At 44.3% G+C, this 27,321-nt stretch overlaps 1 protein-coding gene and 1 long non-coding RNA gene across 3 annotated transcripts in view; one reads left to right on the top strand and one right to left on the bottom strand.

Moving 5' to 3' along the window:
• Lhcgr (luteinizing hormone/choriogonadotropin receptor) overlaps positions 1-27,321 on the bottom strand; it is a 57,472-nt gene that overhangs the window by 8,767 nt on the left and 21,384 nt on the right. The window contains exons 2-9 of the mRNA XM_021644503.1: positions 22,297-22,368; positions 20,049-20,123; positions 17,434-17,508; positions 15,230-15,304; positions 15,064-15,141; positions 6,528-6,596; positions 3,727-3,801; positions 1,546-1,731 (exon numbers count right to left, since the gene is read on the bottom strand). Of these exons, the coding sequence (XP_021500178.1) occupies positions 1,546-1,731; positions 3,727-3,801; positions 6,528-6,596; positions 15,064-15,141; positions 15,230-15,304; positions 17,434-17,508; positions 20,049-20,123; positions 22,297-22,368 (705 nt within the window). The remainder of the gene's footprint in view (positions 1-1,545; positions 1,732-3,726; positions 3,802-6,527; positions 6,597-15,063; positions 15,142-15,229; positions 15,305-17,433; positions 17,509-20,048; positions 20,124-22,296; positions 22,369-27,321) is intronic.
• On the top strand, positions 1,372-27,321 carry LOC132657104 (uncharacterized). Of its 2 annotated transcripts, XR_009594931.1 has the most exons (7): positions 1,372-1,586; positions 1,855-1,906; positions 10,631-10,899; positions 12,014-12,904; positions 21,713-23,018; positions 26,411-26,499; positions 27,190-27,321. It is a non-coding gene; the product is annotated as an uncharacterized LOC132657104 (long non-coding RNA). The 2 variants fall into 2 exon arrangements; XR_009594930.1 differs by lacking the exons at positions 26,411-26,499; positions 27,190-27,321 and having other exon boundaries at positions 21,713-24,433.

Genomic DNA, 27,321 nt, shown 5'->3' with positions numbered 1-27,321 from the left:
AACATTCACTGACACCACCACTTGTCCATTCTTTGAAGGCTGGCATGACTTCCCTTCTTTTCTGTCTTTAAACCTGGTGCATTGGGGACATGGCCCGTGCTCAATTCAAGTCCTTCGAAGCTCTTTTAGTGATGTAGAACTTGAGCTGGGTGTGATGGTGTCCTGGCCTTTAATCCCAGGATGTGGAGGAAGAGGCAAGTGGATATCTGTGAGTTTGAGCCCAACCTGGTCTACATAGTTTCAGGACAGCCTGCACTACATAGTGAGATCCTGTCTCACCCTCCTCAACAAAATGGTACAGGGCTGTAAACACAGCAAGGGTTATTTTATGCTCAGCTGCCCCAAATCTTTAGGTAGAACTGAGTCTACTTACTCATGGTGCAAAAAAATACAGGCTGGCTGATCGGCTATAAATAGGTCAGTTCCAAACCAAGGCAGTAGCAGCCTGCTGTGATGCACAGTGCTTTATCTAATTAATTGATTGAGCACATCTCTGCAGGCTTCAGTAATGACTCTGCAGAGAACTGCTTTTTCCCACTGGGAGTTGTGACCCAGTAACGGGTTATGAAAACAATAGAGCACGTCAAGGCTTGAGGTGAAAACAAACAAGCACGAGACAGAAGACTGAGAGAGCAGGAAGTGTCACGTGACGACACTGCAAATTTGAAAAGTCAGCTAGTCCTTTTCCCTTTCATTTATTTGTGACTGTGACATGGATGGGGGTCACATGCAGAATGGTGCCGCTCAGCAGAAACCTCTGAAAAACAATGCTGTATGAAATGAAATACTGCCCCTCAACTCGTCCCACTCTCACCTCCACCCCACTGGCAGCCTAGCATGCCAGTGGAGCGCTCGGATATCCTCTGATAGACACGTAGAAGCTAGGCACTCCCGCCCTTCTGGACTGCACACTAACCAATCTGTAGGAGCCAGGTTTCTGTTCCTCAATGAGCTTGCTTTCCGTGGGAGACAATAGTTAAAAACCAAAACCAAGGGGCTGGAGAGATGGCTCAGAGGTTAAGAGCACTGGCTGCTCTTCCAAAGGTCCAGAGTTCAATTCCCAACAACCACGTGGTGGCTCACAACCATTGGTAATGAGATCTGATGCCTCTCCTGGCACGTAGGCAGGAGAAAATGTATAAATTATAAATTTTCTGGCAGGCAGAAAAATGTATAGATAAGTCTTAAAAAAATAGAACTGAATTTCCTCTAGGTGTATTCGTGCTTTAAAACAAAACAACAAACCATGTAGTACTCTGACATTTTAAATTCAAGATTAATTGGCTAAAATGATGTTTTCTGCTAAGAGTTAGAACCAGTTGGTTCTTTTTGACACCGGTTTCTGCAGAGGTACTTCAACCGTTTGGAAGGTTTGTGAAGCTCAGGGAGAGATTGGAATGAGGCACAGCTCATTTCCTTTTTGCCTATCTGAAAGCAGCTCTGCTGCAGAGTTTGCTTGGAAACCTTCCGGTAAAGGAACCAGCACTGGACCACAGAACCAGATCTAGATCCAAGCGGCCACGGTCCCCTTTGCTTTTTACTTACTCTTTCTTTGGCAAATTCCTAAAAGCGCAGCAGTGGCTGGGGTAAGTCAGCGTGGCAACCAGGAGGCTGGTGAATTTTTCTCTGGAGGGCAGTGTTTTCAGTGAGTAGGAGGATGTGGCGATGAGGGTTTGAATGGACTCCAGCCCGTGGCTCGGCAGGGCCCGCAGTTTTGTGGAAGAAATATCTCTGAACCGAAAAGGGGAGAAAGGCATTTTATTTACTGATTTTACACATTTTACTCAACACTCCTCCCCTAGGGACTGAGAAACCTTTCCTTTGTTTTGTTTTTCCTTTAATTCTTCATTTCAGTTACTCTCATGATGATCTGAATTCCAAAGAAGTGTTCTGGGATTTTCATCTTGTGAGTATCCACTATTTTTTTTCAAGGTTGTCTGTGTGTCCTTATACCTTCCATGTGGCTACTAGAATCTCTCTGATACTGATTCCTCTTGACTCTGACTCCCTCCACCTCTTCCTCTCTATGTCCACCTTACACCCCCACCTCTCTCCTGCCTTCTCCCTAGTCTACAGAAACCAGCTTCTTGCTTTATAACATGGTGGGCACATAGGTGACATCAGCTTTTGTGTTCTGCTCCAGGGGCAAATATTCAGGGCTTTGACGCTTCAGTTTCTGATTGATCAATCTCTGCAGGGGAGGTTTTCATAACGTGCACACAGACCACCCTGTTAACAACTTCATGGGGCATTCGCCATCATACACCTAGGAAGCAGAGCATGTGTGCTCTCGTAACCAGTCGGATGTGTCCATCCACAGCAAGTAAGCACCATGCCGAGGGCTCACAACTGTGCAGATGGCTCTGGCCTTTAAAAAAATCTCCGTGGTTTTCCTAGACTAAAGGCGAAGTCTAAGGAAAGGCAAATGTGCAAAATTTCAGGAAGAGGGCGTTGGTTGTGGTTTTGGTTTTAAAATCCTTCCTGTTTCTAAATAGTTAATGCCTAAGCCTTTCCCAGCAGCACATCCTGGACAGTCTCCCACCGCGGAGCTCAGAGCCCAGCGCAAGCGGGATCATAGTGATGGTGGGGAAATGACTTGAGTGCGAAGGGTGCAGGGTACAGGTCTCTGGAGGAACAGGGCAGGCAGGAGACTGTGCCCGAGGGCTCCTGGCTTCCCTCCTGTTTCTATGCACTTGCTGATTTAGGAAACCATGCTCCGTCCTGCTGTAGAGTCCTCACATGGATTGCTAGTGACCAGGCTCCAGACTTTTCCCAGATGTGGGGGTTAAGGGTTTTTTTGTTGTTGTTGTTTGTTTTTTGTTTTTGTTTTTTACCTTTTGTTTTGTTTTGCTTTGTTTCGAGTGGGTGTATTTAAAATTAGTGCCTCATATGGAGGGGGAAGCCATCAGCCCTATATTAGAACCTGATGTTATGATTCTGCTAAATGGTCACTTTTTTTAAACTGCCTTTCAAATGTTTCTGCTTTTACCCATAGTTGTGGTATTCTCCCAGCCTTGGTCAGAGAAGCTTTTCTCTGTACAAGCCCTGTGGTGAAGCCCAGTTCATGGGGGTCCAAGGCTCGCTCCTCACACTGATGTAGGAAGAACCCACCTCATCTCATCTCAGCCATGGCTGGCCAAGTTCTAGGGCTGGATCCGGTCAGAGTGGATCCTCTGAGTGGGTTCCAAGTGGGGAGCTACCTTCCACTAGCCCCTGAGGCCACACCCCCTGTTTGGTATTACTGGTTGAATTCACATGTTGAAGTCTTATTTGCAGAAGCTCAGCATATCTTATTTGGACACTGGCTCTTTACTGAGATCAAATGAGGCCATCATGGTAGGCTGTAATCCACTCTGCCTGTGTCCTAATAAAACTAGGGGAAGGTGAATTAATGGAGAAGATAGACACACACCCAACAATAGCAGCAACACATGGAGACTGGAGTTAACTGCACACTGAGAGAGGGACCCTTAGCCCGTAAGAGAAAGGCTGAGCACCATCTTTCTTTAGAGGCACCAAGCCTGCTGCCCCCTCCATTGGGGACCTGCAGCCCCTGGCAATGTGGGGCTTTGTCAAAGGCACTGCTTCCTTTCAGTGTGGCAGCCCTGACACACGAGGTCCTGTTCAGCCGTAGATGCTGACAGCCTGCGCAGCCTGAAGGCCTGGCTCCTCAGCAGGGCTTTCGGGGTGCACGGTGCAGGGAGGGAGGCTGACCACTGTACTCACAGGATGCTGGGCCCCGTGGCACCCTGGAAGGCTCCACTGTGCATCTTCTCCAGGCGGCTGTTTTCCTTTAACTCCCTGTGTGGAAAGACAGTTTCTTTAGTCATGTCTGCAGCTCACATCAACCTGTGTGCACGGTGGGGCAGAGGGAAAAGGGGAGGTCTGGACATACTGGAAGGATGGAAGTCCTGGGTGAAGCTGGGAAGTTGCTGGTGTGTATTTGCTTTCACCTGTTGTCTGCCCTTCCCCCTCACTCGGTGGAACCCTTTGTTTAGTCAGTGGTTTAATGGATTCAGCCTCTCCTGTTGGATTTGTAATACCTCGCTACCAGGCAGCTGGGGGAGGATTAAAATGCTTCTTGATGTCCAAGGCTACTGGGTTAAAGTGCAGCGTGCTCCTTATCATTCTCTGAGTTGCTGAGACCTTGGAAGGCTCAGAATTTGTCAGAAGCCACAAACCGAAGAGTAAAGCTTGTTCCAAGCGGTTCTTCTCATAATATAATGTGATTCCTTTGAGATGCGAGTTCTCAGTGGGTGTGTGCAGGGAGTGGACACAGCCTGTGTGTAGGGCTGAAGTTACAGAGGACCCCAGGCCCCCTCTGTTGGGAAGACCTCAGGATCCTTCTCCTGCTGCAGCCTCTGTCCTTTCTGCCAACAGAGGGACACTCCCCACGTTTCTTCCTGTGTTATCTAAGCCTTCTTGCTTTGACCCTCGAAGTTCCGAAAAGCTCTGTTTGCCAGTCTGAACACATCTCCTCTGTGGACCACTCATCTTTCTGGCTTCTGTCTGGGAGACGTTTGCCTTCTGCTTTTCCACCCACATTAGCCTGGATCAAAGCCTGCACCCTCACTCTCCATGTTCTGTAACCCCTTCCCCTGCCTCTGAAATCCTGGAGGATTTCCTTCCACTCAGGGCAAGCACACCACACCACCTTCTATTTGAATTACCCTTCAGGTACATGTCACGCACCATTTGGAGCTGCCTTTTCTTATGCTGCGAATCCCTGTGGGTAAACCCTATGGCTTACAGCTTATTCATTTTCATCTCCTATGGAATATAGCATGTCCCCTTCAGTAGAACCATGGATTGTTGAGTGAATGGAATGAGACACCTGGGAGGCTGTGATGCTTCAGATCTAATCTTGGAGTTCTTGTTAATGAATTAATGAACTCTTTACATGACTGTCAAGTCAACAAGACAATGTACAAAGCCCCTCCATGGGGATATTGTTTAGATAGTTCCCATTTCTTCAGTACTTGGTAGGATCTAGACCTGGAGCTGAGTGCATACAGAGCTTTATCCGCTCATTCACAAGAGTCACAGAATAAACTCAATCAGTGGGCACTTACTGAGGCACCACACAAAGTACCAAGGGACCTTATGAAAAGAGGACCTTTCATTTTTGTTGGTCCAGTGCTCAAAACAAATAATCTTCTATTGGTAGCCTTGCTTTCTGGATCAGGACACTGTGGCTAGGGCAGGTTAACTTGTTCAGGGTGATACAAGTTGATAAAGAGTAGGCTGGAGTTCAGACCCAGCTAGTGACCCTTAGGCCTTGCCTCTCAGCTACTACGTCCTACCACATGGGGTCAGCATAGTAGGCTCCTACGTAAGATCCATAGTTAAAATCCTAGTATGTCATACAGCCCCGAGCTCCTTAGCTTTAGAGCTTGACATAGCAAGGGCTTCTGGGAACTTGTTAAAAGTGCAAATTCTCATCCCCTTTGGGATCCAACAAGGCAAAGCCAGTATAGTTGGCTCCTTAGGAATCTGTATTAGCAAACAGAAGTAATGCTCACATGTGTGACACTTGAGAACCATAGGTGCGGATCATGCTCTACACAGTTCTATTAAAAGTTTTTGTTACATTATCTATCTATCTATCTATCTATCTATCTATCTATCTATCTATCTATCTATCTATCTATCTATTATCTATCTATGTCTGTCTACCCATGCCATTGTGTGTGTGTGTGTAAATCAGAGGACAATCGTTGGAAATCAGTTCTCTCCTTCCATCAGGTTGTCAGGCAAGCTTCTTTAAATTCTGAGCCACCCCACTGGCTACTAACTTATTTTAAAAGCCCCCTTTGTTTGTTTTCACTAACTCTATCTTTAGTTTGGCTTTTCAGGTGCTCTTACGTATTGCTATTCATGACATGAGCGGTCAGAACCTCATTCTAGTCTCTGACAAGCCACATGTCCCCATAAACATGTGAACCTACCACTATTCCTGAGGATGCCCTTGGGGAGGGGGAGGTTGAAAGCAATGAAGGGAGCCATCTTTAGGATCAGTTCCCTGAGGTAATGGCTGTTACTCTGAGTCTGGACTGCAGTAGGGAAGAGCCGGCCCTCCCTGTTCTGTGGAGAGCTGCTGCTTCCCCGCCAGCAGGGGGCAGGCGAACAAATGAAGCTGTCTGGCTCATTAGGCTAGTGTCACCCCGTTCCCTGCAGTGGGGTCTGGGGAAGAGTCTCTCTGAAATATTCTGCCTCTAACATACCATCAACCAGTGCGAGGTGGCTAGCAAGGGGAGCTGCGAGATGGCGGAGGCACAAAGTAGGATGTTGAATATTTCAGCAAACTGTCAACTTCAATGCATGGAGGCTGCTTTCCTTCTTTGAAATCAGGGTGCTCTGGGGTTTCCAGCCAGCCGGTTGCTTGGTAACACACATGCAACTCTGAGGACTAGCCACTTGAAAGTTTATTTTTGCCCTGAGTTAGTTGCTGAAGATTGAATGTGATCTGGTAGCCAGAGTAATACTTCATCTTTATTCATGAGCCAGAGAAATAAGCATATACTTACAGCGAGATTAGCGTAGTCCCATTGAATGCATGGCTTTGTACTTCCTCAAATCCATTTCCATACAGTTTGCTGGGGGAGGGAGGAGAGAGGGTTTAGGGATGGGAAGGAGCTGACAGAGCACACTTTGGAAGCAGCTGCTCCCCCTTCTATGACATTTACTGCTAAGATAACCACTGACATTCCCAACAGCTAGCTGTCTCTCCAGCATTCTGGACTGAAGTTGCTCCTTCTGCTCTGGTTTCTTCTACCTCCTCCACCACCACCACCACTTTCTAAAGCATTTAATAGTGCTGAGTAATTGCCTGGCCCTGGCATGCCCATCTTCTGATTTACTTCTCATGGCTGTTGCTTCTGCTGGAAGATAAGAAAGGCAAGCTCTGCTGCTGTTGGAGTTATGATTACTGGGAACAGGGGCAGAGTGGGGTTCAAGGCTAAGCTGCCAGGCTGGCTCACAGTCCGTCTGTGGATCCCTGGGTGCTGCGGGCTTGGTGGGCTGCCTAGAAAAGCTTCAGTTCTGAGCCACCCACTATTTCTGTATGTGTGCTCATGGTTTTGTTGATGCCAAACTGGCTCCATAGCCCAAAAGATCTAAATGTCTGCAAACAGTTCTTGAATCCCCATTAGCAGGTACTGAAATCAATCTAGCTGAGTGCAGCCAGCATTTTAAAAAGGGAAGTGAAGCAGAGCAGGGAGAGAGTGTTGGAGTGAATTACCAGCAGTCAGGGTATGGGTGTTATTTGATTTGTTCCACAATTTTATACGGTGTCTATAAAACAACCCTCCATACACACAGACATGTACACACACAGATGCATAAACAGACACACACATGTGGACAGACACACACAGACACAGATTCCGACACACATACATACACATACACACACGGAAATACACACCCAGACACACACACTCATATACACACACACCCAGACACACACACTCATATACACACACACACAGACACATACATAGCACACACACATGGCCACCCACACATGGCCACACACACACACACAGACACATACATAGCACACACACATGGCCAGCCACACATGGCCAGCCATACATGGCCACACACACACACACACACACACACACACACACACACACACGAAGCTCCAGCCTCCAGCCATGCTGAGAAGTGCCAGAGCCAGAAAGAACCTCCTCATCTTTTTTTTTCTTTTTAAATAAAAATGCAGTTTTAATGCAACTGTTTGAGAACTCTCATATAGCTGGAATCCAACAACCTTCTGTGCAAATAGTTTCTTATTAGACCACAGCTCAGCATTTACATTTTCCCCGATACCCTTTCTTTTCTTTCCTTTTTTTTTTTTTTTTTTTGGCTTTAAAAAATTATTACAGTTTATTCACTTTGTATCCCAACTGTAGCCCCCTCTCTTTTCCCCTCCCAAGCATGCCTTCCCTCCCTTTTCTCTTCCCATATCCCTCCCCAAGTCCACTGATAAGGGAGGTTCTCCTTCCCTTCCCTCTGACCCTAGCATATCAGGTCTCATCAGGACTGTCTGCATTGTCTTCCTCTCTGGTCCAATTTGCTTTTCTGAGCGAGGATTGATCATCTTACCCAGGGTCCTCCTTCTTGCTTAGCTTCTTTAGGTGTACAGATTTTAGTATGTTTATCCTATATTACATGTCTAATATCCACTTATAAGTGAGTATATACCATGTGTGTCTTTCTGCTTCTGGGTTATCTCACTCAGGATGATCTTTTCTAGTTCCCACCATTTAGCCTGCAAATTTCATGATTTCCTTGTTTTTAATTGCTGAGTAGTCCATTGTGTAAATGTACCACAATTTCTGTATCCAGTCCTCAGTTGAGGGACATCTAGGTTGTTTCCAGATTCTGGCTATTGCAAATAAAGCTGCTACGAACATGGGTGAGCAAATGTCCTTGTTGTATACTTGAGCATATTTTGGATATATGCCTAGGAGTGGTATAGCTTGATCTTGAGGTAGTACTAGTCCTAATTTTCTGAGAAAGCACAAGATTGATTTCCAAAGTGAACCTCTTCATCTTACAAAGGAGATGGGTTCAGACTGGTGAGTGGAGATGGCACCATGGCACACTCTGTTGGAGGCTACTTCCAGTACATCAGATTTGCTGACTGTTTTTTTCTCCAGGTCCCATGACCTCAAGATGTACTCACCGTCCTCTAATGGGCTGGGGTCAGTGCCACATATGCCTTAATATGGCCTTCCTGTTTAAGACTTCAATCTCTCATCCCCAACCCTCCCTATTGATCATATATATATATATTTCTCACTTTTGTCACCATGTAACATGAAAACCTTTACTCATGCCTTGCCTGTCTCTCTCAGCAGAGCATAATGTCATGACAACAAGGATTTCAAACCATGACATTCATTGTAGACTCTCTTGTACCCTGAGCAATGCTTGGCATTCAGAGCATTACAATAAATGTGTCAAATGAATTTCACGAACATTCAAATGTGTCTATGGATGCTGTCTTGCTATGAGTCATAACCAAACATATTTGAGAGCCACCATCGTCCTTGTTGATATCTGGGTAAGCTCTTTGTGAGCTACGAAATAAGACCTTGCATAAGAAGGGCCATGGTGTGACATGGTGGAGTGACCCTGTCTGCCAGGCTGTGGCTTCTTTTGTAGCATTGGTGGATGTATGAGTGATGACTTGAAAAATCGCTCAGACACCTGCCCTGAGACACCAATGTCCCTAAGTTTCTCTAGTTTCTATTAGTTCAGGCCAATGCAGATGTCCACCTCCTGCTGGGTGGGCATGAGCGTAGCATGTAGCTGCGTCATTTCTTCCCACCAACCACACACAGCAAACCTTCGACAGAGCATCAAATAAACGGAGGCAGCACTCATGTGAAGTATAATGCTCCAACTATGAAGCTCAGGAAATCTAAGAAATGACACACAGTCCCATGGCCTTCTCATTAGATGGAGTTCAGAGAGACCAGAGGAGCACTGAAGTCAACCCTGTCACACATTTTATGAAGAGCTGGGAAGAAGGAACACAAAGGCTCCAGACACAGAAACAACGAAGAAATGGAAACGCTAATTGCTCTGGTCTCATTGATATATATTGTATATATTATTGAAATATTGCTTTACGTTCCATAACCTTTAAAACTACAGTAGTTACTCCCTTCTTAACCCCTGCCAAACATGGAGCCTTGAATACTCTGGGGGTCTAGCAGGTGCTGTAAGCTTAGGCATTCTTTCTCTTTATACAGATGCATGCAGGAGCGCCTGTGACCCATATTAGATTGTTAGATGCTATTTTCCAATAGTATTCTCTACCATTTTTCTAGTATAAAATAGAAGGGGATAGGTCCTTTCCAGACTTGTTATTTTGGGTCATCATAGACAGCTTTCTCACCTTGTTGGCAGCTGAATCCCATGGGAGCTTTTAAAAAGTGTTAAGAGTTAGAATATTATCCTTTGTCAAGCTACTGTCATGGCAGGGGTTTTTCTTTAGATATCTCTGTTCAACGAAAGAGTCACAACTCTGTTTCCTCTAGTAGTGCTGAAATCTAAGTCTTCAGAGTCTAGGCCAGTATTTGCTGAAGCGTGCACCACCATGCCTCTAGGCAGAATCACATGAGCTTGATTCTCAGAGGTGGAGACTCAGTCCCTCCGCATGTGCAGCCCAGCCCCATTGCACCAGGCTGGAAACCCCTTCTCAAGGCTATATCACGGTGTGATGGGTCTTTTCCAAGGTGCCAGTCACATGGTGGGCTTTTGCTCAGAACTGAGTCCCCAGTCTAGTCCTTCTGTGATTTCCTCCACTCAAAGTGATAGAGTTACCTCTCTGGAGGGTGAAGACAAAGCATTCCTTTAGCAAATAAGTGTTGCTTTTAGTTGCCTGGAAACCCCTTCCCCTTTGCTCTGGTTTGCTATCCTGACTGCTTTAAAAAAATTATATATATATATATGTGTGTGTGTGTATGTGTGTGTGTGTGTGTGTGTGTGTGTATTTTACTATTATTTTATTTTATGTTTATGGTAGTTTTGCCTGCACCACGCCTATTATTTTATATATATGGTGGTTTTGCCTGCATGTATGTCTGTGCACCACGTTGTGTGCCCACAGAGTTCAGAAGAGGGAACCAGATTCCCTGGGACTGGACTGTCATGTGAATGCTGGGAACTGAACCTGTGTCTTCTGGAAGAGCAGCCTTAACTGCTGAGCAGCTCTGCAGCCTACGATTCCAATGCTGATAAATGTCAGGATCCTGTCAGTTCTTGCTGGCCTTATGAAGGCAGCATGGACACCCAACTTTGTGGCTAAGCCTGTAGGCACCGCACCCAACTCTCTGGGCTTCAGTCCCACTCTGCTTCTTACAGGCTGAGTTATTTTGGGTAAGTCACTTAATGTCTCCTGACTCAATTTCTTCATCCAGAAACTGGGATGATAATAACAGTATTAACCTTATGAAACTGCTGTGAGTAAACACATGTTAATCACTTAGAAGTAGGTTCTGGGACTCAACCAATGCAGTTGTCTCTAGCCTGCTGACTGGAGCTGAGAGAAAGGGCTTCCTTTACAAGATTTGGACAGGATTTTTTTGAGCTATAGGCCCATGTTTAAATGAATTGTTACTTCCATTCACTGGAGGAGAGCCTTTCTGCTTCTGTAGAGAGGCCTAGGTCAGTGGCTGGGCTGTTGGCCTCAATCTCCCCTCTGGGCTACTGTCATGGATTATTTTTTTCATGTCTTGTTTTTATTTTTGAATAGTCTGGGTCACACTTGTTGGAATTTTCTGGACTGTGGCTTTCCGCTTCCCTTGCAGCGGCAAGTCCTCTCTGTTCTCAGCAGCAGTACAGGATAGAGGATGCTGTCTTGCCTTGATTAAAAGAACAGCTTCCTTGGCTTGGAGAATTTGTGGACATGAGTGGGAGGCCTCACATTGTCAGGCCTGCACAACGCTGTCAACGCCTTTGAAAACATTTGGAAAGTCTCTTCAGATACTGTTTCCCCCAAACCTCATGGTGTCAGAATGAAAGGAGCAGGGCTTCCTTGGCACAGAGATGAGAAGAAGGTCCCTCTGCTGCTCTGTCACAGGAGCTGCTGCACACTGGCAGGCATTGTCTAGATTCTTTGTTCAGTAATTGTGAATCAAACAGAGAGAAGGGTGTCTTTTAATTCCAAATAAGATTTGGGAGTTAGAAATTAATCCCAGACGATACCACACTTCTGAATGCTGCCTCCTCCTTTGAATAATCCTGGGGTGCGGCACTGTCTTTCTTCTGGGGCGATATTAACCGTTTTAGACATTCTCTTGGATCACATGACCACCTAGCTTTTGGTTGATTTCACAGAAGAAAGATTATGTTTGCAAATCTCTAGGACCTCAGAAAGTGTCCCTATTGTGGAAAGACAATGCATGGCAATTTAGCACTTTGCCTGCTGGTGATGTGTGTGAGCAACCTTTTCATTTTCTTCTGTCTCCCTTCCTGCTGTCTTTCTTTCTAGTAAACCGAATGGCCATAGGAAAAGTATCCTAAAGAAGAGAGACCTCAAACTCGCCTCCTGTCTCCAATGTGACTGGAGTTATTTTTGTCTGAATGAGTCACTGTGGACAAAGCCCTTTCCCAGTGATGTCCTGGCAGGGGCTGTGTGGATAGCTGCTGCTTTCTGACTCATGTGTGCTGCTGTGAACCTAGTTTGAATATGCAGGGTTCTCCATTTCTGCGGGCCTCCCAGTCTGAGCTGGCTGAGCTGCCTGTCTTTCGGCAGCACTGAGCTGTTTTCATGTTCCCCGCTATCTCAGTCAAGTGCATGTCAACTTACATGACTTCGCCATATGCCGAATCAAAGAAGGTGGCATATTTCATAAAGAAGGATGGCAGTAATGGATTCTAATGTGGCGGGTACAGTTTTGAGAAATTCACATTCCAAGTAACACTTAAAAATGAATAAAATAAGAAAGAACATGCAGGAGAAACAGTAATAGCAAAAGAAGCCTTTATAAATAAAAATGTTGGGTAATAAATATAGAAAAATAATGGAATTACAAATAATAATTGTGTAATTCTCTTTGTAATTCTAAAGAAACATCAGGTGATAAAAGGTTTGGCCAGTGGCAACACAGTTGATTTGGAAAGAACAAAGGGAACATATTTGTTATAGATCACACAAGTGGCCAAGTGTAAGACCGTGTGACAAGATGTACTTCTTGGTTTGATTCAGCAAGAGAGGTACAACACGCACGGCCTTTGCAGTGCTCCTGTGGCAGTGTTTGGGCTGAATCTCGTCACAGCAATGCAGTCAGAAAAATTTATACACCTGCTCTGGGCTCTGCGAAGGATGCAGATCCTAACAGAACAGAAGGAAGCACAGGGACCTCGCAGGGAGGCATGCAAGGTGAGTGCACAAACTAGATCCTACGCATTAAAGAAAAAATCTGTTCCTTTATGGTTCCTGCTCCAACTTCCCTTACAGACTGACTGTCATTGGGATGTGTAAGTCAACTAACGTCCTCTTTCTCAAGTTACCTTTAGTCACGGTGTTTTGCAGCAAGGTAAGTGAAGCAGAGTACCCAGGAAGGGAAAGCCCAGCTGAGGAATTCTAGGTCAGGTTGGTCTATGGGCATGCTTATGGGGCATTGTCTTGATGGATGATTGACGCAGGGGGGCAAAGATCCCTTTGGCAGCTCCATTGCTAGGCCTGGACTGTGCAAGAAAGCTAATGGAGCAGAGGCCTGGAAAGAGCCTGAGAAGAAGCCATCAAGCAACATTCCTCCATGGTTTCTAGTCCAGGTTCCTGCTTTGAGTTCCTGCTCTGACTTCCCTTAATAATAGACTGAGACCTGGAAGTGTAAAAAAAAAAAAAGAATGCTCCCTTCCTCTCCCAAATTGCTTTTGGCCAGAGTGTTTTTTCACAGCAATAGAAAATCAAGCTAGAACAGCATTAACAAAACCCTAACACTTAAAACACGGTGAGCTATTGGAGATGGTCTCTAACAACTGACTCGCTCTGGGTTGTTAGTTTTAGCTGCTCACTGTGGTTAATTGTGGTGACTGTGGTAACTGTGTAGTTGACACAGAGTGATTGGATCTGCACAAGGAGACATTAATAGTCCCACTGAGTAAAGGGCCTGCAAAGGCAGGCCCCACCTGATAGAAATTTCTTGGTTGGCTATACATGGAGCTGGGACAAACACTGAGGCACCACACCCAGTGCCTTTGTCATTGGCTTGTCGCAGGTGCAGTCAAAAATTCTGTCACATTTTACAGGATGCATCTACTGTGAAGGATCTTAGGGAAAGTAATTGCCATGACCTTTCTGTAACTTGTGGGGTTCAAATGAAAAACCAAGGCTGTTTTGTGAGATTGGCTGAACCCGTCGTCATTCAGACTATTTTAAAATTTGCAAAGCTAAGTGCTGCTCCCGGGGTGGGGGGTGAGTGGGAGGCATCAGGGTGGCCTCTTAATGAAAAGCCACAGTGGCTGTGAAGGGCACACACGCATAATGCACAGTTTTAGCCTTAGCCCCTCGGAGCTTTGCCTGCGCCATGTGAAGTGTTTTGTTTTCATTAAATGAGCTCACAGTTGGTAAAGATTTGGGTGGGGGAGGGCCAGCCTGGTTCCACCAAGAGCAAAATCACAAATCCAGCTAATGATGAAAAGAGAAGGCTTGCTTTCATTATTTTCTAATTAAGGAGTTGAACTTTATAGCTGGGAAAAATAAGGCTTTCCTCAGCAAGTGTAATACCCTTTATCCAGCAGGGTGCTCCACAGGACCCTTCAGTTATACAAGGGCCCATTCAGCTGAGAACAAGTGCCAAGCAAATGGCTAATCACACCCCTGAGATGAAGGACCAAGAACAGGGAGGAAGATGGAGCACAATGGCCCACACGCGCACTGGGAGGAGTGGATCCCGAAGTCCCCATTAACCTCAGAAAACGGGCAATTACACGCTACTGGTGTGCACTGTTGCTCTTAAAATCACAACCAGCATAAGTTAATAGCTCTGCGAAACCAATACTATGCAGCTCCTTTGCATATATGCAGACGTATGCTCTAGGGAAAAGGCTCTCTGGGAGCTCACGGTTCCCCATGGATTGTCCCAACACATCCTGAAGGCCACCACCCTTTCACTCTTGTTTGGCTCTGTTCTCATCATATAAATATTCCCATGAGGAGTAACTCTTGGTTCCTGACTAAGTTTAGGTTTAAATTGCTGGAAGTTTTATATTTTGATCTTTGAATAAAGGCCCAGCCTCAAAGAATTGCCCTTGTGCGGGAAGAAAGAACTTCACCAACTGGAAGTCAATACTGCCAATCCTACGACCCAGCTGATCAAAGCTAAATAGAAGTCTTGGTGTAGTTGTCATGTGAACATATGACATTGTAGCATATGACCCTATACAATGCCTCCCACTGTTGGCAGTCTAATTAAGAAGAACCTTGTCACCAGAGAGTGAGGAATGTGGCGAAACACAGCAGAATGTTATCCTCAAACTAAAAGTGAGAGTTGCAGCAGGCTGTGTGGCAGAGCAAGAATCCGGGGGTCTACTCACAGCATGATGGATTCATTAGTCATCCCTTGGAAAGCATTCCCTGGTATGGTGGTTATGTGTAAGTTATCACAGATTTCCCTTGGGAAAAGAAATGAGAAATATTTACTTTCCAAATTTTAGCTGCAAATAGGAAGCAGTTATGCATAGCAATCATCCTGATACTTACAGAATAAAATTAAATTCGGAGGAGGAGATCTTTGTAACATCTGGAAGGGTTCGGATGCCTGTGTTGCAGATGCTCCTGCGATTTGGGGCAGGGTGGTGATGTGGGCAGAGAATACAAGTGATTGTCATTAAGTCATACATAAAAAAGCAAGGAGGAAAACAATCTGAAGACACCATTTTCACATTAAATTTTAAAATTTTGAGTTTGGCTTGATGAATTACACTTTTAGCTGATGGAGGCTGTCAGAATTGAAAGGCTCCGTTGCTAGAAGTTCCCATCATGGCTCCTGTTTTGAGGTTTAAGGCCTGAGACCAAGCTTCTGGGTCTTTTGCTTTTTATTTTCAGCCCATCTTTCCTTCTAAGCCTTTGCATTTTCATGTTGGATTGCATTCCATTTCCTTCTGATAACTACTTTAGTCCATACTATTGGTAGATCTAGAAAGGAACCTTTTTCTCTTGGAGTAGATTTTAACTCCAACATGGCAGGAAGATTATTCTTTTGAGAAACCTACCCCCTCAATTATTAGAAACTTTAGTTACTTTGTGGTTCAGTAAGTTCCTCCCCGTACCTCATTGAAACCACTGAATGTTCTTTTTGTATTTGGAGGCACTCAAAGCTCTAGCCTTTTATTTAACCTCTGAAGAAGAGAGGGGTTTATGAGACAGATGAAGTTGAAGAATACTTTATTATAAGAATGGGATCCCTTCAGAGGCAGGCTGTCACCTGGACTTCCCCCAGTGGAGTGTTAAACTCAATACACACGGGCTCTGGATGACTGGCAGGAGCTGCCTGGCTCTCTGATGACAATGACACACATGGATTTCTCTCCATGCTCTTTTAGCTCCATATTCCTGAGAATTTGTTTGAATGAATGTGTTAAAGGGATAAAAGTGCTCGCAGGGAGTTTGTGCCTTGTCTGCACTGAGGTTGGCAGGAGGCTCCGACTAGAATGTGGACTTGGGTTGGAGAATTCCACGTGTTGGGCTAATAGGCTGTGCTGGTTAAATTTGTGTCTTGGTTATCCTTAATGCCTTCTAAAGAGGTGGATGCTTATGTGGCCAAGCTAGGAGACTGGGAAGCACACAGCACGTGGGCTTACATTTATCCACAGAGGATAAAGAAATTACATTCAAGCATGGCACCTGGAAACAAGACTGACTGTGTAGGTCATCACAGAGAGGTCCCTTCCCTCAATCTCTGTTTTCTTTTCATTTGGGTGGCAGTGGTGATGGGACTGGTAGTTCCCTGGGAAATCATGAAATTTAGTTTGTCAAAAAGTAGAGAGAAGGGTGTCTCTGTTAGGAGGTTGTAGATCAAGGAAGCTACACAGCTACAGTCTGTAGGACATTTTCGGGATTTTGCATTGCTGGTAGGGCCCATTACTGTTGGGCTATGGTTGGACTCAATTTGTCAGGCTCATCAGCAGGGAGGATTTAATGGGACATGGAAAACAATGACTAAGTCTATGTGGTACAGTGCCTACCTCTGGCAATACTTAGAAAGTTCTCCCTTGATGAATAGATGAGCAAATGAGATCAAAGAGGAAATTCTCATGTGCAATGGAAGAAGTCAAATCCTCCCCATTTTGTTTCCTATCACTCACCTTACAAGGTCTCATTTGTCTCTTACAAAGTGTTGTGAGCCCCCATTCCCATTTCCAGCTTTGAAAACTACTGCCAAAGGGCAATGCTCCCGTCAGGTGTGTGGGGCAGAGGGAATGTTGGGAGCTACCTATGCATGTGTGAAAACTCCCCGCATAGTAACAAGAAATACTGACTAAATTTAAACCAGAAGGTTAGCAATGAGGGACATGCAAACACAATGTTGACTATAGGCTAAAAAAACCAAAACCAAAACCAAAATATCCTTCTTCAGGAGGCCACAGAGAAGGCTCAGTGGTTATGTTGTGAAGGTTGCTTGTTGCTCTTTTAAAGGACCAGAGTTCAGTTCCCAGCAGCCATGTCAGGCAACTCACAGACACAGAACTCAAGCTCCAGGAGATCTGATGCCCTTTTCTGGTCTCTGTAGGCACCCCACTCATGTGCAAACCCGCACTCAGACCCACATAAATACACATAATTAAAATATTGAACCAAACTTTTAAAAACAAAACAAAATCTTTCTCCAACATTTTGATTACTTCCAGTTTCATCAGATGCCCATCTTCCCCTCCACAAATGTTTACAAAGGAAAATTTTCTCACAGGTATTTTAACCGAGGGAGGTTTGTGAAAGCACCAGGTTCAATGTATACCAGGTTTTTAGTGTTCTGGATCAGTCTGTAAAGAGAAAAGGGGAAATTGGTTTAATAGCTGTTGGACTGCATCTTACTGGTCACCAGGCATTTTTGACTAAAATCCCTCCAATGGAATCAACTACTGTTAACCCTAACACAAGCTCTGGAACTCTGGAGTGTCTTAGAGTCCTGCCAACTAATTCCGAGAAGCTTTGCCCATCCTCCCCAAAGTGGCAGGTGTAGCGTCTTGGCTGAGAGTTTATCTGTGCTATCGCCACATTTGCCCCTCTTTACTAGATAACACCAAGGTCCAGGGCTCCTGGCCAAGTAGACCTTGCCTGCTATAGAGCCTGCACACTGGGAATGATAGGGGGCTCTACCTTCGGGAGAACAAACAAACAAACATGGTGCCTTGCAGGCAAACCAGTTGTGTTCATATTGAGTTAGTAAGCACACTAAGAAGTTATCCAGATGGGCATGCATACAGAATTGCACAGGACAGAAGCCTTGGGATTCAGATTTCTGGAATCTATGTGGTGCCCATCCTACAGATAATTTGCTATGTAGGATTCCTGTCTTCCTAGCTTCCCCAAGCTAGTGTGTCCATTTATAAATAATAATAATAATAATAATAATAATAATGATATCCTCCCCCATTACTCTTACCCCCACTGGTTTATTTTCTCTCCCCAGCTAGTGCCCCTTCTGCTTTCCTTTTACATGTAATCCATCCTTAGGGTGGGTTCTGTAAAGTAAATGTGACTGGTTTACACTAAATTCTCTGCCAGTGTTGATGGTGAAATTTGAAAGATTTATCTCTTCATTTAGTTGAAGAGTAACAGGACCTGAATGGGATCTAGCTTTTCTGATTCCAAATGTAATGGTCACTCTGCCATACTATAGTGACTGTTGACTCTTGGAACATGGGCATAAGGTGTGGATTCTTTGGATGTGAGTTATTCTGTGGTAGCTATTCTTTTAATAACTGAATCAAGCGATCATCAGCCAGACATGTGAAAGGCAGGAACTGTCACCTCATTAAGATCCTCTAAGGTCTAACCATAGAGCATTTACTCACACAGGCTGCATTCTGTCAGCATGTACTGAGTGTCTGTGCATGTCTAGCACTGCCCTAGCTTTGCAAGATGCCACTGTGGACAAAGCACAGAGACGGCATGAAGTTGCGTGCAAGCCTCAGGAAGAATGCACAGACATCCCCTGTAGAGTGTTTTCTTTTCCTTTCAGTTGATGGCTTCCTTGCTTTATCACTTGCCGTCCTGATGGTGCTTCAGCATTAGCTAGGAAGCTGGTCAATGCTGCAGAATTTCAGGTCTGGGATTACATAGTCACCTACAAAATAATGAGCCCTATGCACAATGCACTGTTTCTTTGGAATTTAAATAGCTATTGTTTGGCTTTTTATGTAATCATTTGGTGAATTACTCTCAATTTTCTGGCTATCCTGTCATGTTCTGTGAAGATTTGTATTCAGCTCCTCTGTGTTTCAGCAGCTCCTAGTTCAAGACAAACAGACAGCAGGCACGCATGTAGTCATCAGTTAGTCATCACTTAGATAGCTATTCCCTGGACCACTGATGGAGGCCTTTTGGTATAATGAAAAATACAAAAGCTTTGGAGAAAGGTGGGGTTAGAGTTCAGTCCTAGCCCAGCCAGAGTCTAAAGGATGCACACACTCTCCTAGCTTCCATTCCTTTCTCTGGACAAAGGATAATCATCTAACCATGCTGGGTAGCCATGAGGGTAGTGATACAACCTAGAGGGAATGCCAAGTACAAGAGCTCACGGGTGCTTGCTTACACCAGTCGCTTCCTTTTGACTTGCCCATGGGAAATTCAATGGTGCTGCAAGAAGTTCCGGTGGGAGCCCCCTAAGGTGGTATAAGAAGTCTGGTTTCTAAGTCATGTGACCTAGTGTCCAGTCCAGCTCTGGTGCTAACCTGCTGCATGATATCAACCAAGTGCATTAAAGTTTTGGGGCCATACTTCCATCACTTGGAAGTAAATCCAGCCTTTCTTCTCCCATCTCCTTTTGAGTTGGGCATGTCTATATATGGTCGTTTGGAAACACGTACTTTCAAGAATAAATCTGACAATACAACCACCAATAAAGCCTAATGAGACAACATTGACAGGCTTAACACTAGGCTTGCCACAGACACACTTACTTGAGGGAATGGCTATGCCTCAGCAGCCCCTGATGAACCAACTCATGATCTCTGAGCTCCTTCCCAACTTCTCACCTACTCCAAGTGTTCAATATCTACCCACACCAGCAAACCCCCATGAGGCAAGAGCGACTTGGCAGGACTTCACAATGTCAGTCTTAATTTCCAGCACTGTGTTGTGATGTTTCAGAGTTTATGCAGTTCCTAGGGAGAAGCAGTTGTCACCATGGCAACCCCCAGGCCACTGCAGTGCGAGATTAGTGCCCGCCCAGACCTAGCAATTGTTGCAGTCTTTCCCTCTTGGTTCCCTAGCGTTGGATGCTTGAGCACAAGTACCAAGCGGGTTCCTACCAGCCAGGGCCGTCACGCACAGCCATAAACTGTTAGCTTATGCTTACATTTCAGACAAATTGAGGAGGTTGTCAAAGGCATTAGCTTCTATCCTTTCCAGGGAATCACTCTGAGAGATTTCACTAGGAGAGAGGAAAAATAAAAATAAATATGACAGAAATGAACATATTCTTGTGATAATAATCTCTGTGTGTGTGTGTGTGTGTGTGTGTGTGTGTGTGGGTGTGTGTGTGCTCGTGCACGAGTGACCCAGTCCCTAGATACACCTCTGTGTCCTCTGAAAAGGGACGGGAATGTAGAAGTTGTCCCTACACCATTAAGGGCTAACATTTCCCTTAGAAGCACCAATGGGTGTCTATAACTCCAGTGCAAATGAATTATAAGTTCAGTTCCCCCATTTATACAAAAGTCTGTTATCATACCATACTCTGAATCATACATTGTTGGAAGCTCATAGGCCCTTAAAAAAAAATCTGTGGTCAGGTTTCCTTGCTTGACAGCTCTGGAAAGCAACACTCTAATGGAATTTACATGAGGTTTCAAGGCTATGGTTGAGATCTCTGAGGTACTGGTTTCATCACTTCAGCAAGGTTTTAATTTGGATTGAAGTAGTTGTTTTGTAACTGTTAACTCTTGTTTTCTCAAAATTCTTTTCTGATGCTCTTTCAATATAGTTAGCTTCTATCAGATCACATCCTGGATTCTAATCATCCTTTTCCTCAAATGTTTCATTCTGTGAGCAAACTGAAGACAAGGAATACTTTCTATTCTATCCTGAGTCCCTTGTGGCTTCAAATTGCCTGGTACATAGCTACAGATTGAATGAATAAGGGTGCAAGTAGACTACTGATTAAATTTATTTCTTTAGAAAGGTACAAATGTAAATGAATCAGTTTTGTCATAGACCAAATGCAAGCATGGTGGTAATGTCACAATCCTCACAGAAGCTGTCATTTGCTGCCAGCTGAGAACAAAGTTTCCAGTCCTCAAGTGTGGGTTTGTGCATTTCTAAGGTTAGTGCTCACTGAAGACTTCAGATGCCACAAGACCCTCAACTCACAGAAAGGCAGAGCCTAAGGCAATGACTCTGTAATGGATGGCTCCTGGGCTGTTTCTTCTTTTCTCTGTCTGATGGTTTGCTTCCTCCACTGTGCCTGCTTTTAGTAGGAGGTCTCAATGCACCAAAAGTTGTGAAAACTCAACACATAAACTTCAGAGCAGAAGAGCAGGTCAGGCACAGAAGCCCACACTGGCAGATGGAAGTGAGTTTCCTGTAACACACACTGTTATTGAGGACTTACAGTTTTTAAGATTTGTTTTAGGTGTTGTGTGTATTTCCTTCTGTGTATATAAATGGGTGTAGTGGTACCCTCAGAGGCCAGAAGATGGCACTGGATGGCCCTGGAGCTGGAATTACAGGCAGTTACCATTCACACAACATGGATTCTGAGAACTGAACTCCAGTCCTTTCCAAGAGCAGGAAGTACTCTTGATAATGATAATACCTTTAAATGTTATCATTACTGATACCTTAAGGAACAGCAGAGGTTTCCTAAGGAGCTAAGACAGTCAGTTTAGTCTTCTTTGGGTATGCAAATCTACTTGGCAGTGACTGGGATTATTTAGTGGTGACCTATGGGGATGAAAAGGCTGCTAGGCTACCTTGGCTCAGGCTATGTTAATGAGGATGATGCAATATTCTTTTTCCTAGGGAGTTTTCTGTGTTTGAGGTCTACGCCTCTCGAGAAGTGGAAACCCCAGAACAAGAGACTGAAGTTCCCCCTGAGGAACAGGAGATCATACAGCATCACCGGACTGCTTCACACATAGTTCATGCCTTTCATTAGCACAGCTATAAATACTGTGCTTTTGTTAAGCACTTACTTTATTTTAGACACAATGATTTTCTTATGATACACAATAAATTTCTAACATTTTCATCAATGTGGGAGTTATAAAAAAAGTGACATCGGGGAATAGCTGCTGTAGCAGAAAGGGAACTTTTATGATTGGAATCTATCTCTTTTCTACTTAAAAAGAATATCATCACTTATCAAAATGCATTCAATTCTTTGAAGCAAGGTTAATTATCTGGATTTTAATGACTCTTGAAAATCATACCATTTCTTCAAAGGCTCATAGATATTATTTGTATTATAAAGATAAAAATAGTTGGGTCTCCTAAACACAGTTTCTTTCCTAAAAAAATTATCCCCTTGCAACTGTGTTTTCTCTTAGAAAAAAAAATTCATTATTTCAATTATAAATGTCTTTGATATGCAGTATCTTACTTACATTTTCACGACCTCATTAAGTCCCCTGAAAGCTTGTGATGGGATTACTTTGACAGGGAGATAGGTGAGTGATCTGGGAAAGAAAAGAAAAAAGGTCAAAGCTTAAGGGTTAGGAATAGCTGTTTTTCAAGTCCATGAATAGTATGTGATGTGTGTGTGTGTGTGTGTGTGTGTGCACGCATGTGAGTATGTGTAGTATGTAGTATGTGTGTGTAATGTGTGTGTGTGTGAAGTGTGTATGTGTGTGTGACGGGTATATGTGTAGTGTGTATGCAATATGTGTATGGTGTGTGTGTGTAGTGTCTATATGTGTATAGTATGTGTATATAGTGTGTGTGTAGTGTCTGTGTGTGTGCGTGTGCATGTGTGTGCGCACACATGCACACATGTACTTGCACTTCCTGTGTAGTAGGTCTAAGCTATGTCAGTAGAAGATTATGCCAGGGGTCATTCTTGGTCCTTATCAAAATGTGTGATTTGGTGCTTAAAATGACAACTGTTAGTATATAATCTCCACAGTCCCATGTCCTGGTTACATAACCCAAGCATTCATGCAAGCACTCTGCTTTAGTTTCTTCATCAATACAATAGGAGTAACAATTCCCATCTTATAGAACTGTTGGGAGAGTTCTAGACAAGGCATGGCATCAAGTAGACAACTATCAACAGTTCTGAAATGTTCTCTGCTTGGCTTTGAAGATGGACAAGAAGCTATTTGGAGCTGTGAGTAAACAAGTGGGGGAATGACAGTCAGAAGAAGAAAGCTCTGCTGAAAATATGATTCTATCTCATTGGCCATATCTTCCTGTCTCTACTGCCATTACCTTCCCCAGGCAGCTGATGCCAGTTTCTGAACCTGGTCCCTTTCCTCCTATGCTTAATTCATGGGCATTTCATGTCATTTGAGGGAGTATCTATGAGAGGTTTTTCTTCAGGCACTCACAGCCACAGCGACTACCTAAGCATTCTCACAGTTGTTTGGGAAGGTGTACAGGACTTAAGTATTGATAAACAAGTGATAGTCAGTCATAGCAAAGCCAGTGCCTAGTGGCACACAAGCCCCCAAAAAACCTGATGTGAGATAACTTACATCAGGCAAGGATGAATAGTCAGCCATTTGTTGAGTACTTCTTTAAGGCAAGGATGAATAGTCAGCCATTCGTTGAGTACTTGCAATGGCTCAAGGCTATGAAGGAAGTGGATCAGGACATTTCCAGCAAAAGCGCACATGAGACTAGCCTGGCTGCTCACACAGCTGTACAGTGATTGCCTTAGCCATCAGGAAAGCACACCTCTGATAGCAGGCTTCAATCAGCAGGTGACAGAGGGGACCTGCTGCCTTTGTAAGTGGGTGTGTGAGTTATGCACACCACTTATGGCTTTATTTATTCCACATGACAGTGGGACAGTGGAGGGAAATGAGAACTTCCTTTTGGCAACAGAAGACGTTGAGTTGCAAAGAGGTTGACTGAGTAAATCCACCAGGCCATCAACCAAGCAGGCTGCCTCAGAATGCCCTTTCTTCTGGCAATAGTGCACTGAAGGGACCCTAACCCCTTTTGAACCCTAACCCCTTCTCTCCTGGGAAAGAGGCAGCATAGCTTTCTTCTCTTGGCAGAATGTTCTGCCCTCTCTATTCCTCTCACAAAGCCACCTCCCAGTAGTTCCTTCCTTGGAGATAATGCAGAGGAATTTCAGAAAACTTATTTCTGAAAAAATGCTCTCAGCCATTTCTTAGAGGCCACAGAGAAAAGTCATGCAAACAAGCTTCTCTAGTTCTGTTCTTGAGGGCAGTCCCACCAAGCAGCTCTCCCATCATTATTTAACCAGAGCTCTCAGGAGAGCAGGGGCAGTGGAGGGAGAAGCCTCCTTGCTATGGCATGTTTGCTTCCTATATTTCTCCTGGAATCATGTCCGCTTGGCTTACTGATTAAAAACACAGTTTTATTGCTCTCTGCACTGCCATGCCAATAAATTTCCAAAAAAGAAAGCTGTATTCTACTGTACCCCATGCAGCATCAATAAAACTGACAGCCAAATTCCGATTCCAGAGTCTTTATTGCGGCAGATAATGCAGCACAGAACATATTTTGGAGAGTGTTTACACAAAAGCTTCAGCTGAACCCTTCAGAGCTGTTTATTCATGCAAATGGAGCTCACAGCTGAAGCCTCTGGGCACACAGCCTCCTCTTCCAAATGGGAGTATGCTGTGGTTCCCGCAGGAGCAGTTTGGTTTAGATTTGACCAGGGAGGTTGCCTGAGCTCTTGATTGATGTAGGCCTGAGGGATGAGGAGCAAAGGTTGGACCGAAGTGAGAGTAGCTGTAGATCATGCACTGGCTGTCCCCAGTGCAAGATGAAAATTTCCAGTTGATGTCGATTTTGCAGAAGAGAGGCAGCTGAGATGAGAATAAAGAGTACCCACCATCAAAAGGACACGAGTGGACAGCAGGTGGCTTTGTGGATGTGGCTAGGTGAAGAGAGAGGCCTGGGGCCAAAAGAGGTGGGGCCAGAGGAGGAGGAAAGAAGGGAATGAAGAGCTGCCTAGCACCTTCACAGCAGAAGCATTCCCGTGAAGCAGCTCAGGCAACATGGTCCCATGGATCCATATTCAAAATGGTTTCCCACTGGCACATATTTTTATTCCAAGATGTCATGTTTTCATTTCTGACTGGTCTTCAATTGACAGCATTTTCTGTGCAGTCAAGTGTCTGCTTTTCATCTCTGAAAGCACCCATTCATGACGTGACCCACATTTCTTTTCAAATATTGACCCATAGTTATGAGGGGCATCATGACATTTTCACATAGGTATACAGTGCATAATGGGTTAGATAGAGTAATTGGTACATCCACCACCTCAGACACGCATCATTTGTGTTTCTGTGTGTGTGTGTGGTGGAAATTGGGAAACATTCAAAATCATCTCTGCTTGCCATTTTGAAGCAGTCAATTAATTGTTGCCATAGTTAACCTACTGTGCTGGAGGAGAGCAGAGCTCTTCTTCCTTCCTTGCTGTGATTTGTTAGTACCCATTTGGATGTCCTCCCTTTGAGGGTGCTGCCTTCTTGATGGATACCCCTGTTGGAGTTATTCCTTCCACCTGGCTGTGATTTGTTAAAAGCCATTTGACTATCCCTTTTCCTGATGGATGCCTAAATTATTCTTTCCATGGTGCCAGGAACTTTTAGCAATAGGAACAATTATCTAAATAAGCCTACAATCCTATTTCCATGAATGCTAAACACTTAAAAATAAAACACATGAACACACCTTAAGATTGTTACTGATGTTGGAAAAAAAAAGAGAGCGCAGAAACCAGAGAAGGGAACTCAAGAATTAACTAAAATCAGAGACTCCAGTGGTCAATGATCATGTTAACTCAATGAAGAAATATGCTTAATTAAATCCGTGTACCTGAGAAGTAAAAGAAGAAAAATTTGTATTTTGATTGACTGCTTCTTTTTCTTTCCATTCACATGTTTTTTTTTTTTTAAAGTTAGACATACATTCATTCTCCAAAATTTGTGACTGTCAGAAATCCCTGTAGAAAGTTAAAATAGAGCAGAAGTCAAGAAGAAAGGGGGAAATGAGTCTAGAGTCAGGATAGGACAGCAGCTCTCAAGGCCAGCATCTAGAAAAGAATGGATGCCAGGCATATAGCAGAGAAGACAAAAGAAGACCCTTTCCTGTTCTGTCTAAAGAAAATGGATGGCACTCCTAACTATACATCTATTCCTAAGGAAGAGGGATGCAGGGGTGGGGACCTGGTGATTGAGAATAAGGAAAAGCAGCAACAGAAGGGGCTTTATTCCTCATTTATCATTAGCTGCCATGATTAAGAAGCAAAGTGTCTAGGATGAGTGGGAAGAACCCAGAGAGTAATAAGCATAGTAAAAAAAAAGGTCTTTTAGATAGGTAAAAATACTTTAGTCAGGATCCCTATTACACCCAAGGATGCACCTGATAACCAGAACCCAATGACATCACTCACTCAAGATAACCAGACATATCCCTAAAGCCCCATGATGAGCACTGCACAGTATATAAGCAGAGATCAAGAGCAATGCTCTGCTTAGCACATCTGGAGAGATGGCACCTTGATTTGTCCTGCAGCTGGGGAATTTTCCCCAGGATCCTGATCCTGAAATAAGAGAGTTCTGCTATTGACTGGACCTGACTTTCAGCAAGGAAATGTCTTACAGGTGAGCTTGGGGAGGTGGGCTTAGGACCACAGTTAGGGATTTAGAGTGTTGTGGAGGAGGGTCTTGTGCACTGTTTTCAGATGCTGATTTCAGTGCTCAGAGACCTGGTTACCACCCTGTCATGGGCGTTGCTATGAATGTTAAACTATCTCTTCTGTCCATGTGATGTAAGGAATGTTCCCCAGTTATCACCAATTAGTTAATAAAGATGCTGAAGCCTATGACTGGGCAGAAAAGAGGTAGATGCGGCTTAGGTTCCCTGGCTTGGGGTCAGGAGACCATGTGGAGCAGAGGAAGTAGCAGGAGAGAGAAGAGAAGGAGGAAGGAGCTCCATGGCTGGACAGGATGGAATTAGAGCACAAGGTCAAGGGAAGTATGCCATGAGGACATACTTCTGATGGAGCAGAAACCACCCAGGATTCATCAGATTGGCAAGTGATGTAGGTTTTAATAGTAATAGCTCAAAATCTGTTCAGTGTAGTGCCTACAGCTTAATAATAAGTCATAGTCTCTCTGTGTCAATCATAAAACTAGCTGGTTAAAGAAGACTGCTGCTGTGTTAATGTTTTGCATTTAACTAATCTATACAGAATAGTTAATTCCTTATACAGAGTGTGAGCCTTGTGTAACGACGCTCAGCATAATAAAGTATTCTAACTACACGTATCTATCTTCTTACTTGCGACACAGGAATATTGGGCCCACAGAGTCCAACTTGCAGCATGGGTGTTCTCTGAGTGAGAACAGCCTAGGCACCATGCGCTGTTGCTATGATGACACCTGGATCATGATGGAACCCCACTTGCTGTGCAGTACAGATTA

The sequence above is a fragment of the Meriones unguiculatus genome, chromosome 1 (assembly GCF_030254825.1).
Source record: "Meriones unguiculatus strain TT.TT164.6M chromosome 1, Bangor_MerUng_6.1, whole genome shotgun sequence".
NCBI classification, from domain to species: domain Eukaryota; kingdom Metazoa; phylum Chordata; class Mammalia; order Rodentia; family Muridae; genus Meriones; species Meriones unguiculatus.
This window is presented reverse-complemented; position numbering and strand designations above follow the sequence as displayed.